The following is a 25,916-nucleotide window of genomic DNA, read 5'->3' on the forward strand; positions in this document are numbered from 1 at the left end:
GGGTGCCACTTAAAGTACTTGAACAGGTACTTCAGGTCGTTTATAGACCTGATTGACCTGTTATTTTAGCAGGGATGGGATTTTGCAACTGACTGAGACTGTTTCCCGTACTGGGGGAAACACTCCCAGTTTAAATGGACGTGTTGCAGCCATCAGCCTGTGGCAGCTGCAAAGGTCCATTTGACAGGTGGGGGGGTGGGGGGAGACCCTCACTCATTGCAGGAGGCCACTCTGTCACCTTGGACAAAGTTTGGCCTCCACCACCCTCCTCCTAACAACAAAATTCACCAACTTGCACACTTACCCCGGGGTCCAGACACATGTACCTACCTTGCGGGCCCCCTCAGATATACATCTTCCAGATGGGGGCCACCGTAGCTGCAGTCATGACCTCCTCGGAGGGCGAACAGCATCACCAGCCTCACCAGCCTCGCCATCCACGCCGTCCACCTCTGACACGTGGAGCTCCACAACACAGTGCTGTGACACATCCACCTGCACAGCAGGAGGGAGGGAAACCACAGAGAGAGATTCGTCGCAGAAGGCACTACCCTCGCCACAGGGTCCACAGATCGAGGCTCAGCTTCCTGGACCTCTCTGAGCAGCAGTGCACACGGAGGCTCAGAGTCACTCGACATGTAGTCGTGGACATCTGCAACCTCCTTCATGCCGAGCTGCTCCCGGCTGGCCCGAGCACCATCTTCTTACCTGTCACTGTCAAAGTCACCACTGCCCTCAACAACTTCTCCTCCGCATCCTTCCAGGGTGCCACCGGGGACATCGCCGACGTCTCTCAGTCGTCTGCACAAAAGAGCCCTGCAAATACACCTACACCCACTCTACAGTGACACAATGGGTGTCATCAGTTGTGGGTCTTCATAGTGATTCTCAGGAAAGGGCATTATTGCACAAACCAGACAAGGTTCGCAAAGACGTGGCAGTAGTGGTGCCAATATAATATGTAATGTGAGTTGATCAGAAATTAAATAGAAGTAAAAACCATGACAAACCCTCAAACACCCTTGTGCATCCCCTTCATGCTCACGACACGTTTGCCTTACGCTGCCTACTGCACATATGTGATGTATGCCCTGTGGCTGCAGCACAGGTAGTGGCAGGTTGAGTGAGGCTGACTGTGAAAGAGATGCATGAGAGGGTGAGTATGAGATAGAGCCATGAGATTGTATGAGGATTGGGTTGAGTGGTAGTGGCGGGAGGGGTACTGGCGAGGTGAGTAAGTGCAGGTAAGATGAGGATGAGGTTTGAGTGGGTATGAGGGGTGATGTGACAGAGTAGTGTTGGCTGTGCAGAAGGAGATGTGGGGTGGGGGCGGTGATGTGGCAGATCGAGTGTAGGAGAATGAGTAAGTGTACTCACTTTGGCTGACCTACTTAAGTCATTGCAGCGCCTCCTGCACTGTATGCAGGTGGGCGATATGTTGGCGGTGCAGGTGACCTCCTCTGCCACCTCGAGCCAGGCCTGCTTGGTGGCAGAGGCAGACCGCTTCCTCCCGCCCACCGGGGGGGGAAGATCTCTGTCCTCCCCCTCCTCCTCACCCCATCCAATAAGAGCTGGAGTGAGGCGTCATTAAACCTGGGAGCAGCCTTCCCCCTGGGCTGCTCCATGCTGTAATTTTTCCTATTTTTTGCAGCATTAGTCAGTGGAGGACTGCCCCTTTAAATAGAGCTCCTCCAGCTGACAGACCTTACTGCGCATGCGCAGTCTGCCCGCCGCGCTGCTCAGCAGCGGGGAACCCGGAAGACCAGGTAAGTGGATCCAATCAGCCTGCGATTGCGTGCGGAGCAGACTGATTTCACCGGGCGCGTTACCCACACACCCAACCTACCCCCCGCCGCGAACCCACCGCCATGGTAAAATCGGGCCCTTTATCTCTGTATAACAGTGTTTTTATCTGAATCTTATCCTACCTGCGGAAAAATGCGCTCTTCTGCTCCAACTGTTTGTCAGTGGGAGTGCCTGCTTTGATTTTCTTACAAGAGGCTCTGATGCAAGTTATTTGAAGTCTGTATATTAAACCATTTGTTGTTAGAGTTCAAGTATCTCTTTTTCAATCATGAGATTTATGTTTAATTGCCTGTGCTGTGTTTAATATGACAAGTCTATAATAACACTGCTTTAAAATAACATCACCTACAGAAACTTTCAGATTTTAGCTTTGAAGATTGGGAGCTGATCGCCCCAGGGCCGATTTGCAGGTTCAGCTATTTGAGGAGGGGAAGCTTGGCATTAGGATAAGACAAAGCCTGAGGAGAGGAAGCATGTACACAAGGATATCAAAATAATTTTTGTTGAAGCTAAATAAAAATATTTAGTGGTTGGTGGAATTGGTCGGCTCAATCCTGGCTGCTAGGGGAATAGAGGTCGAGTGTTGGGAGAAAGGAGCCTGAGGAATGGAAACGTGCACATAAGAATTAAATAAAATTTTGGCCTTAATAAAACTAATTAATCTAGGTAGGTAATGGTTTGGTTCAGATAGTGTTACCCTCACCTGTGGATCAGAACAGTAGTGGGTTGAAGCCCCACACCAAGACATAAGTGCAACCTTTCGACATGTGTGTGCGAGTCTTTGTATCCGCAGGTGCCCGCATGTGAGAGTGGGAAATTATTATAGTTTTCCATAGAATAGCTTTTACAGGGAGGCCCAATTCTCTTGAGTTAGCCCTGTAAATGATTTATTTATAGTGCCTCATGCTTGATTTATTTTTGTTGCATTATTGGGTCCTTTATGTGAAAATCATTCTCTGACCATGAAGATGAAGCCCGCTTAAGGGCCCCGACATTAGGGTAGAGGCGGGATGGCAGCGGGGGAGCGAACGAGCGCGCAGGTAACCCGACCAATAAAAAAATGTCCGTTTCCCACGCGATCGCAATTCAATTGGTGCCATTTAACGTGGCTCCTGGGTTTGCCGCCCGAAAGCTGTGCAGTGGGCGGACTGTACACCCACATCACAGGCTGTCAGCTGGAGGAGCTCTATTTAAAGGGGCAGTCCTCCATTGGCTTTTCCAGAAGCAAACACCCACGCACCACAATGGAGCAGCACAGGGGCAAGGCTGCTCCAAGGTTCAAAGATGCCTCACTCCAGGTGCTACTGGATGGGGTGAGGAGGAGGAGGGATGTGTTCTACCCGGCGGACGGGAGGAAGTGGCCTGCCTCTGCCACCAAGAAGGCCTGACTCGAGGTATCAGAGGAGGTCACCAGCAGCAGCAACATCTCCTGCACCTGGACCCAGTGCAGGAAGCACTTCAATGGCCTAACTAGGTCAGCCAAAGTGAGTACACTTATTGATTCTTCTACACTCCGTCTTCTACATCACCGCCCCCAAACCTCAACTCATTCTGCACTAGCAACTCTACTCTATCACATCACTCCTCACACCCACTTAAGGCTCATCCTCAACTTACCTGCACTTCCTCACCTCCCCATTAGTCACCCCACCATTACCACTCAACCCAGTCCTCATCCAATGTCATGGCTCTGTCTCATGCTTACCCTCTGATGCATCTCTTTCATAGTCAGCAGCACCCAAACCAATGCATTCATCAGAAGGCCACTTCTCCATCATTCACTCACACGACTGTTCTTTCTCCCCTTCTAGAAGAGAATGCAAAATGCACAAGAGAGGGCGAGGACTGGAGGGGGGCCGCAACAAATTGTCATCTTCACAGAGGTGGAGCAGGAGGCGCGGGAACTCAGCTGAACCCTTGAGTGTCTGTCCGGCGGGGACGCCGAGACTGGCACCCGACAAACGTCTGGTGACACAACTTTAACATTCATCACACACAATATGAATTGATGTTAACATGCCTTGCCATCTTCAGCACCTCAGTATGCCCATCACAACATGACACATAAGTGATCGTGCTTAATATTGCCTTCTGTTCTCTTACAGGGCCTACAGCGACCACTGTGACGGCAGAGGGCGATTCCTCAGAGGATCTGCCAGCTTCTGAGGGTGCACCATCACATCTTAGCGAGCCATCCACCAGCGAGATATTCACACCTCAGTGGGTCCTAGTCCTCAGTTAGTTGGGTTGGCACCTGGTGAGTTACCACACACGTGAGCATGAGTATGTGACAGGGGCAGCTGTGGAAAGTCTGTGTCGGGAGCACTCCTCACCAGCATCTGCTCAACTGGATGCAGATGTGGAACCCTGGGGGCCATCCTTTAAAATGAGAATGATCGAGGGACAGCAGAAGATTTGCGAGGTACTGGAATAGGTGCCACGCGCACTCTCCACAATAGCGCAGAGGATGGAGGAGTCCAACTCCTGCATTAGTGGAATGGTGGCATAGGAACCAGAGAGAATCTCTGAGATACTGTCACAGGGACGTGAGCATCTGTCTCAGATAGCAGGTAACTGCTGAAATGTCTAAGATACTGTCACAGGAAGTGTGGGAATGTCTGCGATGGAGAGAAGGTTAGCCTCCATTGAGCTTCAAGCATGGCTCACAAATTAGTTCAGTCAGGCCCTGACAACGCCCGTTCAGACTCAGGGTGAACAACATTCTGTCGCGTTTAACAGGCAGACAGATGCACTAGCACTGGCCTTACAAGGCTTCACACATGTCCTCTGAACTGTTGTCCAGCAGAGTGGTAGGAGTGATGTGGCCCTGGCCCAGGGGAGTGATATTGGCGAAAGGGGACATGGAAGTTGTGCGCCACTCAAAGCGCTCCCACGTCTTACCCGTTGCCCCCCTCTCAACCAGTATCCACAATGCTGCCTCCTCTCCAGGTGGCCAAGTCAGCCCCTGCACAGGTGCAGGTGGAGCAGTCTTTGGAGGGGCCAAAACCCAGAGGGCACAGGCCCAAAACATCTAATCGGTCAGGGCATGAATATGAGCAACCTGCCACTACCTCTACTGCAGCCACAGGGGATGCACCACGTAGAAGTAGCTGTAAGAGAAAGGCGAAGGTTTTGTAAACACGAAGGGGATGCACAAGAGTGTTTGACAGATGCTCATGTTTTTCATTTATATTTGCTTTTTGTTAAAAGCACATTAAATATTATGATTGTCACCACTACTGCCACGTCTTGGCCATTCTTGACTGGCTTTTGTGATGGGTCCTTTCATGAGGTTCACCATGAATGGTGACACTTGATGCCACCCATTGGGTCACTTTATAGTGGGTGCATGTGTAGTTGCAGGAGTGTTTTGTGCAGGGAGGGGTGGGTGGCCTGGTGTGGGCGCTGCTCTTTCCAGGTGATCTGAGGACTGGACTCTTCACACTTTCTGATGTTAGGAGAACCGTTCACATATCAGTGACTCCCTGGCCTCACAAGCAGCCAGGTGAGCTGCTGCTCTGCCCATGGGTTCCTCCTGCTCCTCCTCCACCTCTGCCTCCTCTTCAATGTGGGTGGCAGATGTGGATGGGGCCTCCTCAAGCTGCATCCCTCTCTGTTATGCAGGGCACAACACACTACTATAATGTGTCCAACTCTGTCTGGTGCGTATTGAAGCACTGCCCCAGAACGATCAAGGCACCTAAATTGCATCTTGAGCAACCCTAGAACATGCTCAATTGTAGATCTGGTGGCGAAGTGGCTGTCTTTATATCGACGCTGTTGCTCGGTGATGGGATTCCTCAGAGGTTTCATGAGCCACATGTGTAGGGGGTAACCCTTGTCCTTGAGGAGCCAGCCCTTAACGGTGTCCAGTGTGTGGAAGAGGGGCAGGATGTTGGATTCCCTCAGGATAAAGGAATCGTGGCAGCTGCCAGGGAATCCGGCGCACACGTGAAGGAATCTTTTGCGGTGGTCACAAACGAGCTGAGTGTTGATGGAGTGATAGCCCTTCCTGTTGCTGAACAGTCCTGGTTTGTGTGGAAGTGCTCGGATTGCTATATGGATGCAATCGATTGCACCCTGCACCCGTGGGAAGCCAGCCACAGAGTGGAATCCCACTGCCCTCTCCGCCTGGCTGAGGTCGTCCATGGGGAAATTGATGTATTCCGAGGCCCTGTGAAACAAGCAGTCGGTGACCTGCCTTATGCACTTGTGTGCAGACCACTGAGAGACTCCGGCGATGTCCCCGGTGGCACCCTGGAATGATCCAGAGGCGAAGAAATTGAGGGTAGTGGTGACTTTGACAGTGACAGGTAATGAGATGCTGCTCAACTCAGTCGGGAGCAGCTCGGCATGAAGAAGGCTGCAGATGTCTGCGACTACCTGGTGACTCACTCCAAGCCTCCATATGCACTGCTCCTCAGAGAGGTCCAGGAAGCTGAGCCTCGGTCTGTAGACCCTGTTGCGAGGGTAGTGCCTCCTGCGACGTTGCTCTCGCTATTGTTGCCCTCTTTGCTCTTGTGCAGGTGCCTGTGGCGCAGCACTGTGTTGTGTAGCTCCACGTGGCGGAGGTGGACACCGTGCCTGGCGAGGTTGGTGATGTTGCCCCGTCCTCGGATGTAGTGGTGAATGCAGCCATGGCACCCTCCATCCTGATGGTGTGAGTTTGAGGGGGTTCGAAAAGTAGTTAAATATGTGTGAGCAGAAGAATTATGAGTGGAAAGTAGGAATTTTCAGTGAAAACACAAAGATCTCGCAGCCAAAAGTTTGTCTGAAAGAACCGAGTGCCCTGCTGCAAGAACTCACCTTTTCTCCCCATCTGTCAAACAAGCATTTGAATGTGCAACTGGCTGCTGGCTGAAACACGCCTGTTAGAACATGGAGTGTTTCCCACAGCACGGGAAACACGCTGAGGGTGCTTCAAAATCGGACCCCTGCCTCAATATGGAGAAAATTAAGTACTTCAAGTACTTAAACTATCTATACAACTGTGTAAAGTATCATCCTGCCGGCTTTAATTGCCGGTGGAACTTCCGCATTCGGGAGGTGCGCGCACACCCAGATACGCCAGTGGGGAACCCGGAAGTCTGCAGCTTGGAGCCGGGTTCCAAACCCGATTGGGATTTTCCCGATTTTCAGATCCCCCCCATCCCCCCCAACGCATCCGCTACTTCCCTGCAAAATTTGAGCCCAAGGCGTCTGATAATGGCATTTTCTGACTGGCTGCTAGGAACTGCATGAAATGCAGCAGGTTGACTTGCCCCCTGACTTTACCTCTCTCTGGGCATTACTCGGTCGACTTCCATGTTCATTTTTAATATCAAAAATTTCTTACTGGTATTAGAGGTCTTGAGGTCATTTCATTGGGCAACAGGGAACTAGACAGTACTTTACCAGTGACAGGAATGTACAGGATATTTCTCTGGTAATTGCAACCTAGAAATTTCACTCAATGGTGGTGGTTCTTGAAGATAGCTGACTGAAACGTTCTGCCAGGTCAAGGAAATTGTTTTTGTTCTGTTGGATTGGTTTAAAAAGTAATGGCCTACTGATCAGTGTCAACTGATGAAGATATTACCAGGCAGTTGCAGCCTTGATTTTGTTCAAGCAAACATATCCCTTTAGCAGATACCTTTTATATGTATATATATATATATATACACATACATACATATATATATATACCCTACAGATTCTTCACATATGTTTGAGCCCATGGCTAATGGGAATTTTGAACCTTGCAGAGACAGCTGCTAAATTCTACTAGGCCCATTAGTTAGCTCTCGTAATAGGATAGGAGTAATGACCACAGCTCTCTGCATTCACCTGCTTAATATTCTGTCTACTCCTCCTGCTGTGTTCTCACTCCTTTCCTGTGTTTCTTTAATAACATATTTGAATTTTACATAGTCTTTTTCATCTAATCCCTCTAATTGTTGCAAGATTGTTCTTATTTATTGGCATTAAGAGTGCTTTACACAATGAAAAACAACAGATGTGAGCTTTTGCACAGTGTTCATCAAAGCAGCTTTTATATTGTGCAAGATCTGTGCCAGCACCATTGGCTTCCAGCATGGGGTCTCACACAGTCAAAAGCAACCCCAAAGTAAGCTGGCCAGATTTGCTAAGGTTGGCTGCTGGAAAGCAGTAAAAAGAAAAAAAAAATCCATTATTAAAGCAGCTTTAATTGACTCAGTTGCCTGCCTCATCGTCTTTATGCGAATTGGCCAACGTGCTGTATACTTTCACTATTAATAGGCTAGCTCAAAAATTCACCTTCATGTCCCAGATTTAAGACCCTGGGAGCTCCCCGCACCCTTCCCACTCCCCACCAGTTTTTGGCTGCGTGTCAGGCGCCTATCCCAGGTAAGTGGGGTCCTAAATAAATCAAAGTCAGACTCTGATGATGTTATACCCCACTGCATTTTAACCCAAAACCACAGCTGCCCCACCCAGTATGATTATTTGCATCATAATTATCCAGTCCAAGATGTGTTTGTTGCATGCCTAATTATAGGCTGCAAATGTTATTCCCTTCAAATTTTACAAAATCCTTTGCAACAGCCCTTTGAAGATTATTTTAGACCAATTATCTTTCACAAGATGACGGCAGTTTGCCACAGCAGGACCTTTTGCAGAGGATTCTCGATGTGAATTAATTACCCTGATGCAGCACAGCAGAAGGCGCATGCTCTCTTATTATAAACCTTCAACCAGCATTAAATTTTAATTCTTTGAAACAAAATTACTAACATTTCCCCAAGCAATTTTATTTATAAAGTAAACAATAATAAAATATCAGAATATTCCTCCTTCATTTAAAATACCTTCTTAAGAAAAGCTGAAGAATATTAACTCCCTGTACCATAAACCTGCAACAATTTATTGGGAACAAAAATAGCTGTTCCTTCTTAATTGCCAATCAGGGTTTACACTAAATGAAAGATAATCTCTGGGTAATGATCTAATTACAGTATCTAGCGAAAGATGGGAAAATGTTATTATAAAAAGCTAATTAATATAGTTATATAAAAGAGTTTATAAAACGTGGTCTTGCAGCAGGCTGCAGTTATACTGCACCCAGTGCAATATAACAGCAGCCTGCTGCAAGACCATGTTACACCCTGGAGGTAACCTCACACCTCATAGTGTCAGCCGTGACTCATTCCCGCCTCTGAGTCAGAAGGTTGCGGGTTCAAGCTCCACTCCAGAACACTTCAGAGGCTTTAGCACAAAATCTAGTACTGAGGGAGTGCTGCACTGTCGGAGGTGCTATCTTTCGGATGAGACATTAAACCGTCTGCTCTCTCAGGTGGATGTAAAAGATCCCATGGCACTAATTTGAAGAAGAGCAGGGGAATTCTCCCCATTGTCCTGGCCAATGCTTATCCCTCAAGCAACATCACTAAAACAGATTATCTGGTCATTATCACATTGCTGTTTGTGGGACCTTGCTGTGTGGAAATTGGCTGCTGTGTTTCCTACATTACAACAGTGACTACACTTCAAAAGTACTTAATTGGCTGTAAGGTATTTTGAGATATCCTGAGGTCAAAAGCTACTATATAAATGCAAGTCTTTCTTTATTTTTCTTTCATCATCTGTCAAAGTTAGGTGTATGCATTACTGTCCATAGATGTAGGTGTGAGACTACCAACAGGTGAGCACAGAACGCTTCTGGTGCACCCTGACCTGCCTCGCCTTCTCTGCTAATCATCTTCTTCTTCTTCCTCTTCCTCCTCCAAAATGCTCACACATCGAGGTATTCCCATTGGGAAACCCATTCGTGGCTCTAATAGAGTTGGAAGAATAAAAAAAAATAAGCAGCAGAATAATTACCACATAGTGTTATGAAAGCTCACGTGACACCAGAAAAAAAGAGAATTAGTGCAGCAATTGCTTTAAAAGAGTTCACATAATCTTCTTACTTTGCCTTTTAAATGAACTTTTTCCTTTGCCGCCTGTTATTTATGGGTGTGATTCGTAAGTGGCACTGTACTGGTGTACAGAATGGGAAAAGATGCAGAAGTTATTGTGATTTCTCTCCTGCATCATTTGACTATTATGAAACTCCAGCCTGAAACTGGTAAGAGTTTCCTGCGTCCTCCTCTAGGCCATTGTAAATGCGCCCCTTTTCCATTCTATGAATTGGCGCGCGCACACTACCTAACTGACACAAAAAATGGCCCCTTTGCTTCTTTGCAGCTATTCTGAGTCTACCCTTTTAAGGAAGGTAGTCAGTTGCTGATATGCCTGCACACCCAGCTGGTGACTTTCTATCATGCATCATCTTTTCACCAGCAGTGCAGCCTGGGCTACTACATGAATTTCTTCTAAATCACAAAGGTTATCAGAGTTACAGATGTGCTGGATGTCTTCAAATCAGTCTGGATGTCTCTACTCATGAATGTCTGTTCACTTGCGAACAAGGCCCTTGCCATCCACAGCTTTAGGATGGACGATCGCATTGACATCCTGGCTTTGACTGAAACTTGGCTCAGGGGTAACAACACCGTGTCCTTTATTGAAGCCTCCCCTCCTGGCTGTACTTTCCACAACCTGTGTAGCCCAAACCACCACAATGACGGTGTGGTCCATATCACCAAATCACACCTTGGTCTCTCCCCCTATTGCTCTCGCTCCTTCTCCTTCAACCACTTCAACTAGTTCCTCCCCTCTCAACTCTCCTTTCAAATCTTCATTCTCTACTGCTCCCCAAGCACCATCCTGAGTTTCTCAATGAAATATCCTCCCTCCTTTCCTCCCTCAGCCTCTTCACTTAGCAACTCCTCTTTCTCAATGATTTAAATCTCCATCTAAGCCCACGTTGCCCTCTCTTCTCTGATTTCAGTACGCTCCTGTCCTCCCTAAGCCTCTCCATATAAACTCAAATTCACAGCTAAACCTTCCACCATGACATCTCATGTGGCCTCTCTACTGCTATGGTCTCGATCACAAACAAAGCCATCTCCGACCACTTCCTTGCATCCCTCACCACCTACATCCCCCTTCCAACCCTACATTCTCCTGCATTCACGCCAGGAAAACTCACAATTGCACTAACAAGCTGTCAGCAGCCTGGCATTTGGCCTGCCATTCTTCAGCTCAATCACTCTGCTCAATCACTCCCTCACCTCCACCTCTGATGTCCTTGTCTCCAGTAAAGCCTTTACTCTCTCTCTTCCTGGTCAATCTCCCTGGTACAGCCTCCATCTGCACTCTCTCAAGTCCAAAGAGTGCAGATTTGAGTGTATCTGTTGCACAACTGGTTTAGCCATCCATCACCTGGACTACATTGAGCACTATCAGACTACACTCTCCTCTGAACCTACCTTGTGAATGGTACGTGAACAGTCTCGATACACTGACTTCCAAATAACAAGTGAAATCTTAGTTACAAGAAAATTACAGACTATTGCAGATTAAAATGGCCATGCGTCAGAGAGCTGCAGGACACACTGGGCCAGAATGTGCTGTCAAAATAACAGTGAGGCTAATGGTGCTCGCCGTTATTTATGCTCAAATGCTACAGCAACTTCAGGTGAGGGGCAGATGCGCGGTTAAACTCAAATATCCAAAAGTTGCTGTCCGAGTTGCGCCGCTCAGCCATTAGCATCGCGAAAACGGCATTTCGTTGTCTGCCTCACCGTTGAAATACATTGAACAGGCGGGAAAGTGGAGTTGAGGCCAGAAACAGATCAGCCATCAGCCATTGAATGGTGGAGCAGGCTCGAAGGGCCAAATGGCCTACTCCTGCTCCTATCTCTTATGAACGGCGTGAAGTTGATGTATTTGTGCGGGAAATATGAACTAAACTCACCACAGAAAGTTAAGTCTTGTCCATTCCAGTCTAAGTACCCAACTGACGACGTGATAAGTGTTAATTACTGCCAATCAATCTCTCTGGCACTGAAAATTAACTATTACAAGTGCGGAGTCTCAATCATTCAGGTTTTAATTGTTGGAGATTTAAAAAATGCAACATTTTAAATTTAACATTTTTTTTTGAACTTTTCCTTTCTGTTTCGTTTTTTTCTCTCTTTTAATCCAATCTTTCTTTCCCTCTCTTTATTTCTCTTTCTGTACCTGATTTGTAATGATGTGGAGATGCCGGTGATGGACTGGGGTTGACAATTGTAAATAATTTTACAACACCAAGTTATAGTCCAGCAATTTTTTGCTGGAAATCAAAAAATTGCTGGACTATAACTTGGTGTTGTAAAATTATTTACAATTGTACCTGATTTGACATTGAATTCACCCACTCTAATTTACACTTCCTTCTCAGTCCTGGTGCTGTTTATTTCTCAATCATTTAATCTGATTGGTTAAGGAGATACACAGTTGCTTGCCCTGTTCAATCAGGTCCCAGATGCCCTGTTTCTCTCGCTGCGACATCATCAGCTCACACTTTCAGCAACTTGCCATGTAAAAAATGTTAAAACCTAAACGTGCAAGGACAAGTCTAACTAATAGCATACGCCGTTAGATGTCCTGCCACAGCAAATTATGACCCATTACAAAAAGCCAAGTCTCAGCTGATATAATTGCAATAGTGCATTGATTTGTGGTTGAGAATGTCTTATGATGTCATTATCTCAGCCTCCTGCTGCTATATTTCTTGTCAACTGATAATCCACACAATTAGATAGTTATTTTGGTTTGTGCATTTTGACTTGGTAGACATGTAGGTTCAATGCACCTTGAATGATCTTCTCCTATTAAGACGCCTGCATCAAACCACTCTGTACTAATAAAGGAAAGCCGTGGAAGACCTTACCAATAAAGTAGTTGCTCCCCAAAGACACCATCTCCTCCAAAAGAACAAATCCATCGATGGTGTGCAAGGGCGTGATGCTTTTTCCGTTCGAAACAGAGCATTGTTGGAATTCAGCTTCTGTGACTTCCCAGAAAGCAACAGACGCGTCAACCCCATTCAGTTTAATTCTGTAAGATAAACATGGTTTATAAATGAATTCAGATGTTCAGTGATGTTAATGTAATGGTAATAATGGTTTATTTCCAATGCCTTGCTTTGAGCAAGGAATTTATTTCACTGGCTATTACTTTGTTTGATTTTTGAGTTTTATCTTATAAAGAGATACAGCTCTCGTATCACTGAGCATCCTGATTCAATTATGAATCATTGTGAAAACAAAAGCCACTTAAGATGCCAGCGTACCCTGGGCTAGATTCTCTGCCAGCGTTAACTGTGTTACCAACAGCATTACTCTAATTTTTGATCTGTCCGCAGTGTTGGAATGACCTACCATACTCTCTCTACTAGAAAGATACCACCATTGGGTCTCATGCACAAAGGTAGGCCATTTCGGTCCACCATCTGATTTGCTCCTTGTACGGTCATTTCTAATATCATTGATATGGATGTGGTTAATTAAAAGCTGTTCATATTGTAGTCATAGAAATAGACTCAGTCAGTTAAAAGCTCATGGCATTCCCATCACAGTGATAGGAACAGATCACATGGCCGTTGTGAACCCTTAAAATGGACATTATACTCCTTGATAAAAAAAGGTATAAAAAAAGCTGTGTTTCTGAGCTCTGGCTAATACTTTAACTGAGCTCTGGCTAATACTTTAACTTCCAACACAGTGAAGCTGAGACGGTTGTGGCTGGACTACCACACTGGTCCAGGATGGCACAACACAAGTCTGCACTTGAAATCTCCCCACACAAGAGCTGCCTGATTTTGGTTAGATGTTGACAGCCAAGCACTACTACTAGGGAGAGTCGACTTGGGGACAGTCTCTCACATATCTCCATGTGGCTGATTACAAAGCCACACTGGTGAAGGTGAGACAGCAGATGGCTTGTGCACTTTCTCTGTCAGGGGATGATGTGCAACTGAAACAAAATAGTGCAAAATAACAATTACTGTAGCATGCAGTTAGATCAGATAAATCCATTCAACAAGATTTGACCAGAAAATTTATTTTCCTTACCTTAGTGCAGTCTTCTCAGGCACTTCGAGAGTAGGTGGCTGGCTGTCAACTGACTCATTGGAGCTATTGTTTCCACAGAGGAAATTTGAAGTGTTGATCATCTGGTTAAAAAGAAAGGTTAAAATTCTTAGCTGTCTCTCTGAAGATATTTCTGGATATATGAGTTTAGAAACTAGCAGAACAAGGGCATCACTAGGCTGAACCAATTCTTCCATCAGCTTTGTATTGCTCTTTGTAGAGACTCCGATAACTCTGATGGATAGGATAGACACGGTGCATGAGGTATGTACCTTTCAATAGCATGTTAAGAAATGGCACCTTGCAAAAAATGATCAACTTGACAATTTCCAAATTAGATACAATTTCTATGGTCCAAAAATATTAATATTAAACCAGTGTGAAAATCCTACGGCAAAGCAGCCCTAATGGTAAAGAAAATGTATATGCAGTATGCAAAAGAGAGCAGATATATGGCTATATTACATCAAGGGATTAAGATGAAATAATAGGGGTAATTTTATGAATGTGCACTCCTATCACAAAGCTTGACCCACGGGGAGCACTCATCAGGAATTTGTGCACAGACTCCCCACAATTTCCTGTCAAATGAATGGAAAGTCACAGAGAGAGCCACCTGAATTCCTGATATGCAATCTTAAAGGGTGAAGATCCATGCTGGGAGCAGGAATTTGTAAAATCGCCCCAATAAACTGACTGTGACTGATATTAATGGTCAAACTTTTAACACGTTGATATGATCTCGCTCTGTCCCACCTTTTCAAAATTAGTGCTAACTCATTTATTTTGGACGAGTGTGTGCAATTTCCTCTGGAAACAGACAATGCCAAATATCAGTGAAAGGCAAGGTACATTGATGATTTTTCTCCACCTTCTCAAAGATGCTATAATGGAGAGGCAAAAGGATATCTTTGAGGGGGGCGGGGTGGGGACTAATCCACAACAGTCGAACAGAGTCTTCAAGTAATCAAATTGGTGCATGTGCTCTCCATTACCTGACACACGGTGCCAAGTGCTGAAGAAAATACATGATCTGAAGAGATGCATTAAGGTAGGACATCATAACAGGGGTCCCTGATGCCCTTACATGCACACAATGAGCCATTGCAAGTATCATAAACATCAACATGAATGGCTGAATTATCAGGAAACACTCTGTGCTGGAAGTAACGCCACTCATTCATCTAAATGAAGGGCCAGAGCTCATTCAAACAGCACTAGAGTGCCTTTAAGGCATTAAGCATACCTTGCTGGCTAATATAATGACCTCAGATTGAACTCACTGCTCTAATGTACGTACTTATTTCTGTTAAAGGATAAATTGGCATTTAATAAAAAGATGAAACAGGTGATTGGAAGCATTGCCCCATCTCAGGTACATTGATAACCATGTTTGAAGGTGCAACTGTCAATATGATAGGCCACAAGACCTTAAAGGCTGCACAGGATACTGAAGCAGGTGTTTAGCTTAAATCTCCTGATTAGTGCCCTGGTCAGCACACATACGAAGTACTGTAGCACAACAAATGACATCTTTAGAATAGTACAGACAGTAACTGTGATTCACTGCTGTGGGGTAAATAACAGTACCCAATGTCCTTTAGGGAAGGAAACCTGCCGTCCTTACTCGGTCTGGCCTATATGTGACTCCAGACCCACAGCAATGTGGTTGATTCTTAATCGCCCTCTGAAATGGCCGAGCAGGCCAGTCAGTTGTACAATCTCGCTACAGAAAGTCACAAGAAGAATAAAACCGGACGGACCACCTGGCATCGGACCACTAGGCGCCAGACATGACAAAAGCAAATCAAGCCCAGTCGACCCTGCAAAGTCCTTCTCACTAACATCTGGGGACTTGTGCCAAAATTGGGAGAGCTGTCCCACATACTAGTCAAGCAACAGCCTGACATAGCCATACTCACAGAATCAAACCTTTTAAACAATGTTCCAGACTCTTCCATCACCATCCGTAGGTATGTCCTGTCCCACTGGCAGGACAGACCCACCAGAGATGGTGGTACAGTGATATACAGTCAGGAGGAAGTGGCCCTTGGAGTCCTCAACATTGACTCCAGACCCCATTAAATCTCATGGCATCAGTCCAAACATGTGCAAGGAAACCTCCTGCTGATTACCACCTACCGCCCTCCCTTCAACATGGAGGAGGACTGATGAATCAGTCCTCCTCCATGTTGAACACCACTTGGAGGAAGCACTGAGGGTAGCAAGGGCACAGAATGTACTCTAGGTGGGGTCTTCAATGTCCATCACCAAGTAGCACCACTACTGACCGAGCTGGCCGAGTCCTGAAGGACATAGCTGCCAGACTGGGCCTGCGGCAGGTGGTGAGCGAACCGACTTGACCTCGTCCTCACCAATCCACCTGTCGCAGATGCATCTGTCCATGACAGTATTGGTAGGAGTGACCACCACACAGTCCTTGTGGAGACAAGTCCCGTCTTCACACTGAGGACACCATCCAACGTGTTGTGTGGCACTACCACCGTGCTAAATGGGATAGATGCAGAACACATCCAGCAGCTCAAAACTTGGCATCCATGAGGCGCTGTGGGCCATCAGCAGCAGCAGAATTGTATTCCAGCACAATCTGTAACCTCATGGCCCGGCATATTCCTCACTCTACCATTACCAACAAGCCAGGGGATCAACCCTGGTTCAATGAGAAATGTAGAAGAGCATGCCAGGAGCAGCACCAGGTGTACCTAAAAATGAGGTGCCAACCTGGTGAAGCTACAACACTGGACTACATGCATGCTAAACAGCGAAAGCAACATGCTATAGACAGAGCTAAGCGATTCCACAACCAACGGATCAGATCAAAGCTCTGCAGTCCTGCCACATCCAGTCGTGAATGGAAGTGGACAATTAAGCAACTAACGAGAGGAGGAGGCTCCGTGAACATCCCCATCCTCAATGATAGCAGAGTCCAGCATGTGAGTGCAAAAGACAAGGCTGAAGCATTTGCAACCATCTTCAGCCAGAAGTGCCGAGTGGATGATCCATCTTGGCCTCCTCCCGATATGCCCACCATCACAGAAGCTGGTCTTCAGCCAATTCGATTCACTCCTCGTGATATCAAGAAATGGCTGAGTGCACTGGATACAACAAAGGCTATGTGCCCCGACAACATCGCGCTATAGTGCTGAAGGCTTGTGCTCCAGAACTAGCTGCGCCTCTAGCCAAACTGTTCCAGTACAGCTACAACACTGGCATCTACCCGACAATGTTTGGAAATTGCCCAGGTAGTCCTGTCCAAAAAGCAGGACAAATCCAATCCGGCCAATTACTGCCCCATCAGTCTACTCTTAATCGTCAGCAAAGTGATGGAAGGTGTCGTCGACAGTGCTATCAAGCGGCACTTACTCACCAATAATCTGCTCACCGATGCTCAGTTTGGGTTCCGCCAGGACCACTCGGCTTCAGACCTCATTACAGCCTTGGTCCAAACATGGACAAAAGAGCTGAATTCCAGAGGCAAGGAGAGAGTAACTGCCCTTGACATCAAGACAGCATTTGACCGAGTGTGGCACCAAGGCGCCCTAGTAAAATTGAAGTCAATGGGAATCAAGGGAAAAACTCTCCATTGGCTGGAGTCATACCTAGCACAAAGGAAGATGATAGTGGTTGTTGGAGGCCAATCATCTCATCCCTTCCTAACAGCACTGTGGGAGAACCGTCACCACACGGACTGCAGCGGTTCAAGAAGGAGGCTCACCACCACCTTCTCAAGAGCAATTAGGGATGGGCAATAAATGCCGGCCTCGCCAGTGACGTCCACATCCCATGAACAAATAAAAAAAAAGACATTGCTGCAGGAGTTCCTCTGGGCAGTGTTCTAGGCTCAACCATCTTCAGCTGCTTCATCAATGACCATCCTTCCATCATAAGGTCAGAAATGGGGATGTTCGCTGATGATTGCACGTGTTCAGTTCCATTCGCAACCCCTCAGATAATGAAGCAGTCCGTGCTTGCATGCAGCAAGACCTGGACAACATCCACGCTTGGGCTGGCAAGTAACATTCGCACCAGACAAGTGCCAGGCAATGACCATCTCCAACAAGAGAGAGTCTGACTACCTCCCCTTGACATTCAACGGCATTACCATTGCCGAATCCCCCACCAGCAACATCCTGGGGGGTCACCATTGACCAGAAACTTAACTGGATCAGCCACATAAATACTGTGGCTACAAGAACAGGTCAGAGACTGGGTATTCTGTGGCAAGTGACTCACCTCCTGACTCCCCAAAGCCTTTCCACCATCTACAAGGCACAAGTCAGGTGTGTGATGGAATACTCTCCACTTGCCTGGATGAGTGCAGCTCCAACAACACTCAAGAAGCTCAACACCATCCAGGACAAAGCAACCGCTTGATTGGCACCCTATCCACCACCCTAAACATTCATTCACTTCACCACCGGCGCACAGTGGCTGCAGTGTGTACCATTTACAGGATGCACTGCAGCAATTCGCCAAGGCTTCTTCAACTGCACTTCCCAAACCCACGACCTCTACCACCTAGTAGGACAAGGGCAGCAAGCACATGGGAGCAACACCACCTGCACATTCCCCTTCAAGTCACACCATCCTGGCTTGGAAATATATCGCCGTTCCTTCATTGTTGCTGGGTCAAAATCCTGGAACTCCCTACCTAACAGCACTGTGGGAGAACCTTCACCACACGGACTGCAGCGACTTCAAATTAATTCATTGTCTGTGAGATGCTTTGGGACATTTCTGAGAAATGTGATAAGGTGCTATATAAATGTGAGTCTATCCTTTTTCTTTGTACACAGACCTCAGAAGGAGGGAAGCTACAGGCAGGCTCATCCTACGGTCAGAAGCCCATAACACATCTACTGTCACACTGAACTCAAGCAAGTGCCACCACAGAGACACACACCCAGAAGGATCTGGACAGTGATTTCCAGGAAGGATCACAGGGTGAGACATAGAGCACAGGAGAAGAATGGGCAGGAGTGGAGGCCAAGGAAGTGTTAGTGGAGGTCCACATAACTAATGCCCGTACAGCAACATTAAGATTACTTTAAAAAGGAGGATGCTGATTCTGCAACAGAGTGAGGAGTCAGTTAGCTCTACGCACAGCAAGCCGAATGTAACAGGATTGTAGGTGAGTCGTGCAAGGCCATGGCTGGTGTCGTTACAGAACATGGCATGTCAGCTTCACGGCCACAGATACTCACATGAAAAATGCAGGAAGGGCTGTCTTATGGACATTCCATTGCTGCTGTTGAGATGGCTGTGACTGACCGTCCAAGAGGCAATGTTGACTGCTTTTGGTGCACTTAGGACAGGAAGGCAACCATTAGGAAGGATTGAGTGACCTTGTGGCAGTGCATCACTGTCTGCTCACACAGTGCGCTGGCTGCTTTGAGGACTTATCTTCTAGCATTAAGAACAATCGTCTGTATCTAAATGTCAGCATTATTAACATGGCAGCATATGTCTCTGCACAAGTGATATCCTCCAAAGCACGTTATGCCCTTTGAGGACAGCACATGATATTTCTGCAGCAGTAGCTGGGCCCTGAAGGGCACAAGCACATTGAGGCATTGTGCCAGCAGAATCTAGATTAGTTGTTGCAGACCTTGCAGGCAGCCCCAGCATTGCCTCCTCTCATTTGGTTTTCACTTAGGAATAGTTCACAAGTTAGAAGACATCACAGTAGGACATGATGCACTAAGGGACAGCACTTGTCACATCACATCATGAGTATTCTTTGCATTCACTATTCCATGAATAAAAACATTTAACATCTCTAATAGTTTGAAGACAGTGATTTCTTTTTAAAATTCTGTAATTTCCCAGACAAAAGGTAGTGAAAGACAAGGTACACTGATGATATTCCTTCACATTCTCAAAGGTGTGGTGATGGAGAGGTGAAAGTATATCTTTGGGGGAGGGGAACAAGTCCTGCAGAGTGTTCAGGTGTAGTAACACATCAATGCGTTCTCCATTACTTGATGCACATGGTGTGAAGTCATAGAATCATAAAATCATAGAAAGGTTACAGCACGGAAGGAGGCCATTCAGCCCATCGAGTCTGCGCCGGCTGTATGCAAGAGCAATCCAGCTAGTCCCACTCCCCAGCCCTATCCCCATTTTTTTTACTTTCAAGTACTTATACAGTTCTCTTTTGAAGGCCATCATTGAATCTGCCTCCACCACTCCCTCGGGCAGTGCATTCCAGATCCTAACCACTCACTGTGTAAAAAAGTTTTTCCTCATGTCACCTTTGGTTCTTTTGCCAATCACCTTAAATCTATGCCCTCTGGTTCTTGACCCTTCCGCCAATGGGAACAGTTTCTCTCTATCTACTCTGTCTAGACCCTTCATGATTTTGAATACCTCTATCAAATCTCCTCGCAACCTTCTCTGTTCCAAGGAGAACAACCCCAGCTTCTCCAGTCTATCCATGGAATCTCATCCCTGGAATCATTCTAGTAAATCTCTTCTGCACCCTCTCTAGGGCCTTCACATCTTTCCTAAAGTGCGTTGCCCAGAACTGGACACAATACTCCAGTTGTGGCCGAACCAGTGTTTTATAAAGGCTCATCATGACTTCCTTACTTTTGTACTCCATGCCTCTATTTATGAAGCCCAAGATCCCGTATGCTTTTTTAACCGCTTTCTCAACCTGCCCTGCCACCTTCAACGATTTGTGCAAATATACCCCCAGATCTCTCTGTTCCTGTACCCCTTTTAGAGTTGTGTCCTCTAGTATATATTGCCTCTCCTCGTTCTTCCTACCGAAATGTATCACTTCGCATTTTTCGTTAAATTTCATCTGCCATGTGTCCGCCCTTTCCACCAGCCTGTCTATATCCTCTGAAGTGCTGAAGAAAATGCATGACCTGAAGAGAAAGTGCAAAGGTAGGTCATCTTAACAGGGGTCACAATGGCCCTTACACACAAGGATAGTAACCACAATAAATCAACATAAAGGGATGACATGCAACAATATTAAAGATACAGAGAAACTAATTGATTGACTAAGCAATTGAAAAAGTCATCAATCAGAGCCTGACAGATTAGTCTCATTCCCCCTCCCCCCACCACGTGCCCTGTCACTTCAGCTGCAGGTAGCTCCTGCATCATAATCCTGCAACATACAACCCTAAAGTCAGCAGAGTCCACCTTAAAGGGGCGGAGCCTGTCTCGACAGGCCTCTGTGATCAATTGCATAGGCTCGTTGGCTCTTGAAAATTGAAATGGTCTCTCTGCCACCCATAGCAACACTGGACGCCAGGGATGAATCAACATTCCTTGTGTCCAGTGCCACTGTACAAATAATAGAAAATATATTGGATGATGTATTTCTGTCATGTACAAATTATTACAATGCACTTGCGTATATATGGGAGGATGTATTGTATGCCCCCCCCGACCCCCCCCCACCGTGCCCCGCACCGTCACCTCTGACAGAAAAATCCTGGAAGAGGCAGGGAGCCAGCGGAATGGCTGCCAGTGAATTTTCCACCTGGAAGCCAGCAAACCTCAAGTGGATAATCTAGGCCCACGTGTGCTGCTGTGTTAAGCTATTAAATCGGACTCGCTAGTGCACAATATAACCACAGAGTCAGCCTTTTCCCACATGATAAAAACTGCTATCAAAATAAAAAAATTCCACATCTGCATTCTCAACAAATTGTAAGCTTCACTGTATTTTAGTATTTCAAGCAAAACTCCTCGACGCTGATAATCCACTTTAATAAATGAACTTCCCTTCTCCATAAACTTTCTTAACCTTCTTAACACTTGTGCCAGAGGATGGCCAGGCAACAGAAAATAATAAGTAATGTAATTAGGTGAATATTAAAGCCATTATTAATCTGATGCCAGGGATCTAAGATTCTCTTAAGTATGGAAATATCCATTCATATCTGACCTACTTGCAAATTCCGCTACTGAACATTCAGTCAGATTGAGTGGTCCTGATGTTCAGGTATTAGACTGGGTGCCACAGTGAGTCAGTAACTTTACCTCCAGACCTGTGTTTGAATCCAGAAAAGACTCAGGAAAGTCTCCTCTCTCTAATGGCTCTCTAAAGGTTCTGTTTCAAATGAATATGAGTAGCTCCTAATGGGCCTAAGCAGCTGCACAAACCTGCTTCTAAAATGGCGCTAATTAACATCGAGGGCGCCCACATGATAGACAGTGTTGGAAATGGAAAAATGTCACGCTGGTGCAATGGGAGTCATTCTTCTGAGGTTGGGGCTGACACATTGGGGTTGATTTTCATCTTTACACTCTGGGTATAATGTACATTACAGAAACAGGCCATTCAGCCCAACAGCTTCCCCTTAAATGCATCTATTCACCTCAACTACTCCTTGTGGTAGCGAGTTCCACATTCTAAGCACTCTCTGGGTAAAGAAATTTCTCCTGAATTCCCTATTGGATTTTTTAGTGACTATCTTATATTTATGGCCCCGCAAGTACAAACATCATATGGGTGGAGTACAGAGAGGAAACTTTACTGTGGAAGATTGCACACCCGTGAAACACCCTGCCCAATTTTCCTTCCATTTAAATCTAATCAGTGGAAGAAAAACCAGACGGGTTCTATTATGGGCAATTGATCCTCCCTGCCCAATTTAGATAAGAAGCTAATCACATCACATCATCCAATGCTTAGAGAATGGTGTTAAACTGTAGAAAGGTGCAACTGCAGAGCTTCAGTGTGTATTAACGGCAAGTTAAGATCCAATGGATTGAAATATTTGCCATTAATATTTTGGTGATAAAGGGGGTGCAGGAACAAAAGGCCTGGGCGTGCACATACACAAATCTTTGAAGGTGGCAGGACAAGTTGAGACGGCTGTTAAAAAAGCATATGGGATCCGGGTCTTTATTAATAGAGGCAAAAAGTACAAAATACATAGGAACAGGAGTAGGCCATTTAGCCCCTCAAGCCTGTTCCACCATTCAATGAGATCTGTAACCTAACTCCATATACCCGCCTTAGCCCCATATCCCTTAATACCTTTGCTTAACAAAAATCTATTAATCGCAGATTTAAAATTAACAATTGAGCTAGCATCAACTGCCATTTGCGGAAGAAAATTCCAAACTTCTACCACCCTTTACGTGTAGAAGTGTTTCCTAACTTCACTCCTGAAAGTCCTGGCTCTAATTTTTAGGCTATGTGCCCTAGTCCTAGATGCCCCAACCAGCAGAAATAGTTTCTCTCTATCTAGCCTATCAGTACCCCATCTTGAAAACTTTGATCAAATCACCCCTTAATCTTCTAAATTCCAGTGAATACAACCACTAGTTTGTGTATGGATTGTGTACCGTGTCTGTGTCCTGCTCTCGATATTTAAATCAGGCTCCCACAGTGCAGTTGGGAGGCTGGCAAGCTGGGTTTCCCAGGGCTTGGGAAACCCAGCAGCAAAATGGAGACGGGAACAGCCGGATCAAGCAGGTAAGTTCTTTTCCAGCACTGCCTGAGCAAATCTGCTGCCGATCACGACCTCTCCTCTCTGCCACGATCGGCTGACACCCCCCCCTCCCACCAAACCCGCGATCCCAAGGCATCGGTCCTGCGATCGGCCAACCCCCCCACCATCTGCCCCGCGATCTGCCGACCCCCCACCATCTGCCCCGCGATCTGCCGACCTCTCCATCTTCTGCCTCGCAATCTGCTGACTCCCCCACCTTCTGCCCCGGTGATCTGCTGACCTCCCACCTCCTGCCTGGTGATCTGCTGACCCCCCCACCTTCTGCCCCGGTGATCTGCTGACCTCCCACCTCCTGCCCCGGTGATCTGCTGACCCCCCCACCACCTTCTGCCCCGGTGATCTGCTGACCCCCCCCACCACCTTCTGCCCCGGTGATCTGCTGACCCCCCCCACCATCTTCTGCCCCGGTGATCTGCTGACCCCCCCCACCACCTTCTGCCCCGGTGATCTGCTGACCCCCCCACCACCTTCTGCCCCGGTGATCTGCCGACCCCCCCCACCACCTTCTGCCCCACGATCTGCCAACCCTCCACCTTCTGCCCCACGATCTGCCAACCCCCCACCACCTTCTGCCCCGGTGATCTGCTGACCCCCCACCTTCTGCACCGCGATCTGCCAACCCTCCACCTTCTGCCCCACGATCTGCCAACCCCCCACCACCTTCTGCCCCGGTGATCTGCTGACCCTCCACCTTCTGCCCCACGATCTGCCAACGCCCCACCTTCTGCCCCGGTGATCTGCTGACCCCCCACCTTCTGCCCTGGTGATCTGCTGACCCCCCACCTTCTGCCCTGGTGATCTGCTGACCCCCCCACCACCTTCTGCCCTGGTTATCTGCCGACCCCCCACCTTCTGCCCCGGTTATCTGCTGACCCGTGATCTTTCCCTTCCTCCTGATTGCCGGTCACCCCCCCCCCCACCCCCTTCAACCCGTGATCTTTCCTGATTGCAGGGGGCCGACCCCAACGGTCACTGGCTGTGGACTTTTACCGCAGGCTTTCCCGCCCGGCAGCTGGCCAGCCTGTCAATCTGGCCGGCTGTTGGATAGGAAACAGAATTAAAAAATGACGAGATCCTGCCGTTATATTTGGCCGGACCTCCACGTTCCCGGCATTTCCGGGTCCCCCCCACTCCCGCAAACATGTCCCCCCGCTCCTGCCCCGTAAATATCAGGGCCATAATATCATAAATTCTGTCACTGGCCATGTCAAATAAGACATACAGCTTCTTTAACAATCCAGCTAAAAATATAAAAGCAGGTGGGGAAAATCCGAAGTATAACAGAGAGGAGAATTCTGTCTCCTGTTCTTAAAACAGTATGTTCAGTGGCTCTGATTAATGGGCTGTCTTTCTGTTTTGATCACCTCGTATTTGGTAGCTTGTACTTCATTTTGACTTTTTGTTAACTGTTTCGATCTAAACTGTTTTTGTACCAGGTAGCACAATGTTTTATTGTCAATGCTTCCTTCCACAGACACAGCTGTTCATAGTTTATCCCTTTATCATTATATTTAGAACGTTAATTTTCAATAGCATAAATTTTAATGCGCAAATTTCAAAACTATAGTGAAAGGCCATGTCGCTAGTTGTTAGCTAGACTGTAGATTAATTTTGTGCGATAAAAGCTTTACTAACAGATTGGGGATGAGGGATGCAGCTCCTCACAGCCTCGATTGTGCCTATGAGGATTTTCTGGTGGCTTTCTCTCTAACCTAGGCTGAAAAGAGTCTCTTAGTAATAGATCTTGCTTCGAATATAGAATTTAAATGCTACAAGGTTACTTAACAACCAGGTTGAGCTTTGAGTTTGGTCAGTCAGCCAAATCGATCCAAATCTATCAAATTCATTCAAAAATAGGTAATGTGATAACTGTTGGAACAATGGCACGGCAACCTGAGACACTAATGAGCTCTGCTGTGAAGTGCTAATGCATGGATCTGTGGTCACAATTGCATACGTGGTGAGTTTCTGATTGCAGACCAGCAGTCCATGGAAGGTGCAGAGTAGAGTAGAGCAAAGGAGGGGGATGCATTCGGGCAGGAAATGAGCAGAAATCAAAAAGTAAGTCAATCCAAGTGTCCACATCAACCTCCCCCCCGCCCGACAGAAAGTTCAAAAGCAGCTTTTGCTAGTGCCCAAGAGTGGCCTGCCGTTCTCTTGATTGTTGAATGATGCCTGGCAAGGAAACAGTGGGAAGGACCCAAAGAGTGGGAGAAAAAAAACTTTAGCAAATGAGAGGAGGATAAATAACTTTTACAATTACTAATTAGGATACCCAAGCTTATCAGAAGTTAATTCCAACTTGGAGACGTTTATTGCAATAACATGCAATTTGCATAAAATGACCAAAAATGGTGAACTTTGGTGGTGTGAGGTTTGGGGGAATCTGATTCCTGGTGGTGAAGTTTGGTGATGGTGGTGTGAGGTTTGGGGGAATCTGATTCATGTGGTGAAGTTTGGTGATGGTGGTGTGAGGTTTGGGGGAATCTGATTCATGTGGTGAAGTTTGGTGGTGGTGGTGTGAGGTTTGGGGGAATCTGATTCATGTGGTGAAGTTTGGTGGTGATGGTGGTGTGAGGTTTGGGGGAATCTGATTCATGTGGTGAAGTTTGGTGATGGTGGT

At 46.7% G+C, this 25,916-nt stretch overlaps 1 protein-coding gene and 1 long non-coding RNA gene across 2 annotated transcripts in view; one reads left to right on the forward strand and one right to left on the reverse strand.

Annotated features, from left to right (window-relative positions):
* The window catches only part of dner (delta/notch-like EGF repeat containing), a 227,826-nt gene that overhangs the window by 105,574 nt on the left and 96,336 nt on the right, over positions 1–25,916 (reverse strand). The window contains exons 3-4 of the mRNA XM_067995064.1: positions 13,770–13,870; positions 12,587–12,753 (exon numbers count right to left, since the gene is read on the reverse strand). Coding sequence (XP_067851165.1) covers positions 12,587–12,753; positions 13,770–13,870 — 268 coding nt within the window. The remainder of the gene's footprint in view (positions 1–12,586; positions 12,754–13,769; positions 13,871–25,916) is intronic.
* LOC137331337 (uncharacterized) overlaps positions 1–25,916 on the forward strand; it is a 36,338-nt gene that overhangs the window by 7,522 nt on the left and 2,900 nt on the right. Inside the window, exon 2 of the long non-coding RNA XR_010965429.1 lies at positions 13,061–13,125. This is a non-coding gene — a long non-coding RNA (uncharacterized lncRNA). The remainder of the gene's footprint in view (positions 1–13,060; positions 13,126–25,916) is intronic.

The sequence above is a fragment of the Heptranchias perlo genome, chromosome 13, assembly GCF_035084215.1.
Source record: "Heptranchias perlo isolate sHepPer1 chromosome 13, sHepPer1.hap1, whole genome shotgun sequence".
NCBI classification, from domain to species: Eukaryota; Metazoa; Chordata; class Chondrichthyes; order Hexanchiformes; family Hexanchidae; genus Heptranchias; species Heptranchias perlo.